The sequence below is a fragment of the Adiantum capillus-veneris genome, chromosome 26 (genome assembly GCF_014529385.1).
Source record: "Adiantum capillus-veneris isolate H3 chromosome 26, ASM1452938v2, whole genome shotgun sequence".
Taxonomy (NCBI): Eukaryota; Viridiplantae; Streptophyta; class Polypodiopsida; order Polypodiales; family Pteridaceae; genus Adiantum; species Adiantum capillus-veneris.
In genome coordinates, this window is record NC_140956.1 from 102,442,762 (window position 1) to 102,451,299 (window position 8,538).

Below are 8,538 nucleotides of genomic sequence, written 5' to 3' on the forward strand. Positions count from 1 at the left end.
AAAAACTCGAGACAAAATCAACGCATGAAATATCAAGAGTACCCTCTGGGCATAAACTGACATATACTGCTCAAAGAAACTATCGAACGACTACCAACTTGTCATTGAAGCACATGTACACGTCTATACATATCCTATGGTGAGGCCACGAATTGGGATCTCTAGAGAAACCTAATCCACCTCACACTCATGCGATGACTTGCAAAAGGCTATGTAGGCACAACTAGTCACAATATACCCGTTTATACATATCCTATGGTGAGGCCACGAATGGGGATCTCTAGAGCAACCTAATCCACCTCACACTCATGCAATGACCCTTGCAAAAGGCTATGTAGACATGACTAGTCACAATCTCAGAAAGGACTCTTTTGGATCGAGTCTTAAAAACAATTGAGACTACCAAAACAAGCCAATATTGGCTCCACAACGACGTATAATGGTAGTATCCGCACCACAATATCACTCAAACAGGCACCAATGAGTATGCAAGCAAAAGCACCAAACTAGCTCCGTGTGGGGAGTAAAATGCTCTCAATAGAGCACAAGCACTCTCAATTTTTCTAGTCACGCATAAATCATATGTATCCAAAACTCCCACTAGAACTGTAATGGATGTCATTGTGTGAAACATGCTCGTAGATCTGTTGTGTCTAGAGAGAGCAAACGATAAATTCACAAAACAAGAGAACAACCAAGCTCAATCCGAGCTCTTTGGATGCAAAAACTTAGCTCTAAAATCACTCTAAATCACCACAATATGCATATATGGTCTACATATCTATCTACAACTTCCAAAATACTCCGCAGTCGGTCAACCGATATCTCTCAAACCGTTCAGAATTTATAAAAACCTCCTTCTGCAAAGTTGTAGATCTCAAAAAAATGGTTCAAAATTGTGGGAATGAGCATGAATTGGGACGTTTTTATAGGTCAAAACAGATCTACGAAAATTAACAGTTGTCTACCATCGACTTATAGGCAGTCTACCAAACGTATAGCAAAATCGGTGTAGAATTTGGAAAAACTTTCAACTAGAAATTTGTAGATCATGGCATTTCTGATGAGGATGAATGAATCAAGCTGAAAATTGACCTTTTACTCAGTAAAATCTTTGCTACAAAACAATGCTAGAATTTTTGCAGCTTCACCACAATCTCCGCCGCGACGTTGCAATGATGCAAGGCATTCACTCTGTCTCTAATACCACTTGAAGATTGCGCGGTGCATGCGAAGTGCAAGGAAAAGAAGAGGAGACACAAAGTACGATGTGGGTGGAGCTCTCAGTGAGGATTCGAATTTCCTCACCACTCTTTATTGTTCCATATAATCAAAGGAATAGATAATGTTAGTATGGTCAATGTCATGGGTGTCGGGCCAAATGTCCTGAATCTTAACACTCAAAATGCGTTGATTGCACGGTATACCTAGTAATATTGTGGCAAGGAATCTCTATGTTTTTTTCACATGATGCCTTACCTATGCATTGGTTGCAACAATTGATAATTGAACACAAAATAGAGAGAGGATATAGCCTTTGAACTTTTAGCTCAAAACTAACAATGCATTGAAAGGAACGCACTGAAAATTTTATGCAGTGAAAGCAACACACTGAAATTTTAATGCCACCGTGAGAATGGCACGTTCCCAGATATTATTAAAATTGGGGAGGACTATGCAATCACCCCCATGCAAGGAAACTTGCAAGTTTTTTATTTATTCAAACAGAAAAAGGGTATAAAATTTAATATAAAAAAGTTACATTTCAATTTTTTGGGGTCAACAATTTACATAGATTCTAACCCTTCTTGTGGTTCTTTCTGCAAAATACATGTTTCAAATTTGTACCTAGTTTGTTTTTAGACATCCATAACTTTGTGCACTAGCTAGGGGAGAATTTTATTGGCTTAGTTTTTTTTCTGACATCCATACTTTGTGTTGCAATGCGAGACACACTAGGTCAATCCCGGGGATTCCACCATGGAAAACTTGTCGTACCATGTAGCTGCAGAGGAGAAGGGTTTTTTGAAAGGGTAGAACCGTATAAGTTAGGGGTAGCCCCCCAATAATGAGCCCCTTAAACTTAAAAATAAGAAAGAGGATGGTTATACTTTAAAAGGGGAAGGGGGGGGGGGGGGGGGGGGGGGGGGGGGATTGTTGTGTCTCATAAGAATGGCTATCCAAGTGAGCAACATCCCTATCCTCCAACGTCTAAAAAAAAACTATGTAAATACAATATGTTCTAATACCTCTTTATATCAAATCCAAGTTGTTTCTCCAAAAAGAGTTCTTGTCTAATGCATGATTTTCATATAATGTTTTGTTTCTTTTTAGAAATCGTGCCATTGTGAAAAAAAATTGTAACGATTTTTTATTGCAGAAGGTTTCTCTCTTTGATTTGTTGTTATGTAAGGTCACTTGAGTCCAGATCTTATATAACAAGTTGGGACATAATATTCTTTTAAGTTAAAAATTGTATAAGCATAAAAATGGGGGTCATGATTAGCTTTTACAAGTCACAAATAGGGGGTTTTCCAAACTATTTGCTTGTAAGGGTCATTCCCTCCTTATATAGATAGAGTGAATCCCCTTGGAGACTGATAAGCATGATTGCTTCAAGGTTGAAGAATTGCTCCATTCGTTGGAGATACCTCCGTTGGATTTCATTGGAATATTCTTTAAAGGGGTTAGAAAAACAAAATTTATATCTATTATGAAGGATGTGAAAACACCTCAGCCAACTAGGTTATTTGTTGAACATCTCTATAAGCTTTATGACATGCCTGCATACATTAGGGAATTTTGGGGGTTTGTTTTGGGCCCTCTAAGCGTTTTCATGTTAGCTTCATTTCTTTTAGAGGCTCTCTTTTTGTGTAGGGAGAGTATGCTAAAATGACATTACTTGTGAAAATAATCTCATTCTGTCCCCCCGGGTGCAGCAATACCTCTCTCTCACACACACAAACCTTTTCCTTTGGGGAGTGTTTAAAAATAGTTCAATCGCTCTAGACAAAGTGATGGTTGATCGTTTCGGCGAAAGGGCAGACACTTTTGTGACTTTTACCCTTCCGCCTACTCCGTTTTGTGTGACCGATAAGCTACGGCGCTCACCCGCTCTGAGGTTTCAAATTGAACCCACGACCTTTGGGGAGTGTTTGAAAATAGTTCAATCGCTCTAGACCAAGTGGTGGTTGAATTGTCTACATGCATATTCTTGCTCTATGCAAAGCTTCTGGCAGATTTGATTGTTGAGGACGGTTTCATTTGTATAAAGAAAGGAGATCTCTTTCAAAGTGACAACACAGCATAAATTAAATGTGTACAATGGGTAGCCTTGTTGCATTGATTAAGGCATGAAGATGGATTGAAATAAAGAAGAGATTTGGCACCCACAAAGTTTATGCTTTGGCATGGATTTAATTCACTAGAACATCATATTAGATGCCTCTTGCATCAACCATGAATACGCTTGACAATCATCAGATGTGCTTATGACAATGCGATAAATGATGTACAGCAAGCCTGATCCTAGGCTAGCCAGCAACATTGAGCCTTTGAAACTAGTTCATCTGTAACCCTTTTTATCGGTGTTATTGCCAATATAATTTCTACTCCATGGCTATGGAGTTTTTGACCAGTGCATTGATGGCCATATTGGCTTGCTCAATATTTCAAAAATTAGTGTCATGCACCTTATGTGGAAGGCCTCCCTCATGCTCTGAATATGGAAAAACTGTATAGAGCTGGCTCTCCTTGGCCACTAATCTTTCCATTTGCAAGCTGCATAAGGTTTTAAGGTAAGCAACTACCCTAACAACTTTAATGGTAGTTTCCAATCTCTCAAGGCCCTTCTTTGATCTACTTTCCACATGATACACGCTTCATTTCTGTAGGGTGTGTGTAGGGAAGTGCAATCTCCTTGGTGTAAAGCCATTAAAAAGTAGGTATCAACCCGAAGAGAAGAGACAATATGTAGATCAATTAGCTCAACCGGAAGGGCAGACTGAGAGTAACTCTTCTTTCATCAGTTTGAGTTTTATCAACTGCGAGCTAAAGACATGGATTAATACCTGCTTTAAATCAGGGTGGATTGATATGAGCAAGTTCCGTGCTTCAAAGAGAGCCTCAAAAAGGCCCTAGAAGAAAAGAGCTCCATGAGGCATTTAAAAGAAAGGACCCATTTTCAAAACTTTAAATACCAAGGAAGATTTCGATCATTCGATGCTTCACATGCAAATATCAAGTGTATGCCAAACTCCTTTCTTCACTAAGGCTTGTTTTAGAAAGACAAAAAGTTTGCCTTCTAAGCAACAATGTCCACACATGCAGAACAAAGTACTTCACCTTTAGGGCTTAAGCTTGGCCTTTCACTGGTATTAAGTGGTGAGCAAATCATAAGCGCTTCGTAGATTACTTACCGCAAGTAAAGATACAAAAAGGAAGCTACATAACTTTGTGATAGGATACATCACATGGGTAACCATCTCTGACAATCTTTAGAAAAATCTACAACTCAAACAGAAGATACATAAAAATGTCATGTGAATCGCGATACAAAAAATGGGAGCCACATCCCTGACAAATTTTTGACAATCTCTGAACTCAGAAGCTACATAAATTTATGATTTGATACAAAAATTGGGAAAGTTACACCTCTGACAAATCAATGAAACTCGATTAACTCTTCTATTTGCAAATTCCTGGATAACATGGTCTCTGTCTGTGTTCTAAGGGGCTAATTGCAGCCCTTCGTATCCCTCCATTCCAAAAACAATAGTGCAGCTCGGTAATGAGCATAAGCTCCGGCAATAACAAACATGTGAAAAACACTATGACTATGTCCACCAAGATCGAAAAGGCCTGGCCTCCACCTCTCAGGTATGCGGGCTACATAGATAAGTGTCCCCACCGCATAGCATCCTGCCATCATCGCTTCATTTGCCACCATCCTTGGGCACATGGGCTCATTCCAATGTACCATCGCCCCATGTATAGCAGGAATTACCCCTGAAGCTCCCATGCTCATGAACAAAATTGCTCGAAACGGCCTGTATTTTCCACTTTGAAGTGCGGGTGCAAATAGAACACCCAGGGTTATCATGCCCATTGCACTGATTGTGCCCAAATAAATCCACTGCCAAAACGGCTCACACTGAAACACATAATATATAGGGGGGAAGAACGACGTTGCAATCATTGTCGCAATCCCTGCGTAGTCTACTCTCATCAGAAAGATTGCAAGCGGCTTCGAATGGCAAGTGAAAAGGTGGCACACTGCACTTGCAAGTAGGCAGAACATTGATCCTCCCATGAATATAAAACAGGGCCACCTAGTGGTTCTGTTCAGCATGGGTGCCATCATATTCGTTACGTCCTCTTTCATTGATTGCTGATAGGAACAAGAACAAACACAAATGGCATTATTAAAAATGCTAAGCTATCATCTGCACACACAAAAAGGGTGGATAGGTACAATTTGGAGTTAAGTACGGTACCATAAAAACCATTGTGCGGTATGGGTAATCACTACCGGTACAAAAGTCTCGTTAGGTATTGAATACAAATAGACGTGCATGTCTACTTATGCATGCTTGCATACATATCAATGCATGTATACATACATACATGCATGCATGGATATACTAAACACACATACGCCCAGCATGTATACATCATATGTACACAACCCTAGATACATGCATGCTACACATGTAGGTGTCTTCGTGTGTGTATAAATAACGAGTACTTATAGTACTGAATACCAGTCTGGCATTTATCATATGGTATGGGAAGTCTGATAAATACACAATTGGAATGCAACCTTGCACACAAACATAAGTAACAATGGACACTTGTTGCAATCCCCACAAATGCACACAACATAGTCTTGATGACTCAGGGATTCATCATCAAGGACATAAAATTCGCAAACGGCATGGAAGGAAATAATTGTTGTTGACAATGCCTTGACATTGCAATGAAACATCTATCTTCATGTCTAAAAGAAGGTAAAACTACTTGTTATGTTATATTTGAGGATCTGAAAGTGGGAAAGCCAGGGGCTTCATCTTTCAGAAAAAATATATATATCCGGTCAATTTCAAGGATATATTAAAAAGCCCTCTTCGCACACATACTTTTGTGAATAAAATGGCCCCTTTCTCCTAAAAACCTACAACTAGTTCCCGTAATAGGGCTTTTTAGATACCCTTTGAGCGCACGTTATATAGATGATTTCCTATAGGTGGATCCCCCGAGAAAAAAACCCTCTTATATGTGTAATATTGTACCTTTTGTTATTTAATATACCCCTATAATACATGTGCGATTTCTTTGGCGAATCCCCAGGGTTGGGAATTAACAAAGTTAGAGCAATTAAGAAAAAAAATTCCATGCACCGCCAATTTTTCAGCTACTAATCGAAACATAGAAACTTGTAGCACCACTCATATTTTCTCTATCACAAAACACAGACAATCCTAAAGCATGCGTTCAAAAATTGGAGATTTGTGCACATACCAGAAGACAATGCTCAGAATTGTTATATTCCCATCCTTGAACACATCTACACACGCAAACCACCCGTTAGAATCTTGAAGATTGAGGTAAGCCCCCCCCCCTGGGGGGTGTAGAATGTAAAGAGCAGCAACCTGGTAAGTGTTGGTAGGTGCCCCAGCTCGTAGGCTGTAAATACTGTTAAGACAAGAAATAGAAGAAACCCCAGTAAATGCCTGGACAGGAAACAGCAACTTTAGTTTTGTGCCTTGTGCAGCGCATAAATTCTTACATTTCAAATGTACAGGCTGTCAGTTGTGCTCTTGTGATTGCAAAAAAACATGAGGAACATGGCCAGAAACCTACAGTGTAGAGTGCCAGCATCATAGCACTACATGGCCAATGCACACACATTGCAAGAGTGCTTAGTCACATGGAACGGGAACAGAACAAGACTGGGACGGCTATTTCTCATGGAAAAGGCTTGCTCTTTTCAATGGAACAAACGGCTCCTTTCATTCATATTTTGGATGCAGTAAACTTCACATAGAAATGGCACGAAGGAAACAAGAAATGTGCAACCTTGGAAAAAGAGTTTCCCATCGGAAAGGCCGCGGAATGGAGTTTCCTTGTGACTATGAAAGAGTATCAATGTTAAACAGCCAGCATTTCATGGTTGAGAATGATCCTAACCGTGTAGTGTCATGATCAATAGCTACAAACCTAGCAACCATCAGATACTGGAGCACAAGTGACCATTGTCCTTCAAGTGTCTATCTATGCTAGGGTATCTATGAGCACAGACATAACCATAGACATCCGTGGAGGTCTATCGAAAAAATTTCGCAATGGTGCAACATGGGACCATTGAGTCAGTGTCGGATGGCAATGCATACATAAATCATTGAGCCCACAAGAAATGCCTACATGAACATGATAGCATTCCAACAGACGTTTTGACATGGGCTGTGAAAAGCTACATACATGTCTGCGCATTGCATGCCCCATAACCCGCATGCACAATCCACTGATGAAGAGCCGCATTCCAAACAGCAAATGTGAGCAGACAAATTAGAGGGTGCTGAAACCTTACGTCCATATATTAAGAGTTTCGTTATGCAGCTTGAAGAGACTTGACAGAGCTTGCTGCAATGAGAAATCCACTCTGTAATACGAGAGAATAAACTCGTTGTCTTTCATGTACTCCGGGCATGCATGGTATTCGAGAAGTCGATATTCCTCTTTCGCTTTCTTCCACATTTTCACTGCCACTGTTGGATTTGCATCTTTCTCTACATGATTTACATCCTCTCTCACATCAAATTTCATTTTGGAAGCCCTCCTGATGAGGGCCATTGGAAGAGCTTCCTCTGGAGGGGTCTTTAAGTAAACTCTGTACAAATATATGAACAAGTGTGTTCCTTACGCACAGGGCAACATGGTAGAGATCTAATGGTGACAACGCAAGCCCAAGCCCACAATGACCCACTTGCAGAGAAATGCATGTCATGGATGCCCTGCCATCTTCAGATCGAGCAAGAGGTGCGCTGCGCGCAAGAGGCAAACTTCGCTGTCATGTGTACAAATGTACATCCATTTCAAGCAGTTGGGTGGGATCGCTTCCAGCAGGAACAGAGGAAGCTTTCTCTGTGTGTGTGTGTGTGTGTTGAGAGAGTGGGACTAGAGAGAGAGAGAGAGAGAGAGAGAGAGAGAGAGAGAGCGTGTGTTGTACTGCACCGAGTACCACTTTTATGAGAGGGCCCAACGCAGCAACGCTAGAAATGCGAATTTGCAGGGGTGAGTTGGTGCATGCGGAAAGAGAGAAGAAGAAGAGCGTGTAAGATGTGCATTGAGAGCGGGGTAGCAAAGGACGCCACGAACATCGTAGAGGTCTTTTAGCTCCTGACTCTTAATTAACCAACATAAGCGGCAACAATCTACTATCTATAATCTATCTATTAACATAATCTGGCGGAAGGAGGAGCCCTTTACACGTGTCGCAATTTGTAATCTGAAGGTTAAAGTCCAAAATTACAAAAAGCT

General features: G+C 40.5%; 1 protein-coding gene across 2 annotated transcripts; it reads right to left on the reverse strand.

Moving 5' to 3' along the window:
• Positions 1 to 4,397: 4,397 nt before the first annotated feature.
• Positions 4,398 to 8,309, reverse strand: LOC147423920 (heptahelical transmembrane protein 1-like). 2 transcript variants are annotated; one of them, XM_086501762.1, is made up of 4 exons: positions 7,589 to 8,309; positions 6,651 to 6,731; positions 6,520 to 6,565; positions 4,398 to 5,389 (listed from the first exon to the last, which is right to left on the reverse strand). In XM_086501762.1, the coding sequence occupies exons 1-4, from the start codon at positions 7,849 to 7,851 to the stop codon at positions 4,736 to 4,738; spliced, it is 1,044 nt and encodes a 347-aa protein (XP_086357888.1). In that variant the 5' UTR covers positions 7,852 to 8,309; the 3' UTR covers positions 4,398 to 4,735. The 2 variants fall into 2 exon arrangements, with proteins under 2 accessions (XP_086357888.1, XP_086357889.1); XM_086501763.1 differs by having other exon boundaries at positions 7,480 to 7,600.
• Between the last annotated feature and the right edge of the window lie 229 nt (positions 8,310 to 8,538).

Bases quoted from the DNA above. Each gene is read 5' to 3' on its own strand.
- LOC147423920 (XM_086501762.1), bottom strand. From the start codon at position 7,851: ATGGCCCTCATCAGGAGGGCTTCCAAAATGAAATTTGATGTGAGAGAG. The intron at 6,732-7,588 runs GTAAGGTTTCAG...TTTCCTGTCCAG, and splicing joins GAAACTCTTAATATATGGAC to GCATTTACTGGGGTTTCTTC. The intron at 5,390-6,519 runs GTATGTGCACAA...TGTTCCTATCAG, and splicing joins ATTCTGAGCATTGTCTTCTG to CAATCAATGAAAGAGGACGT.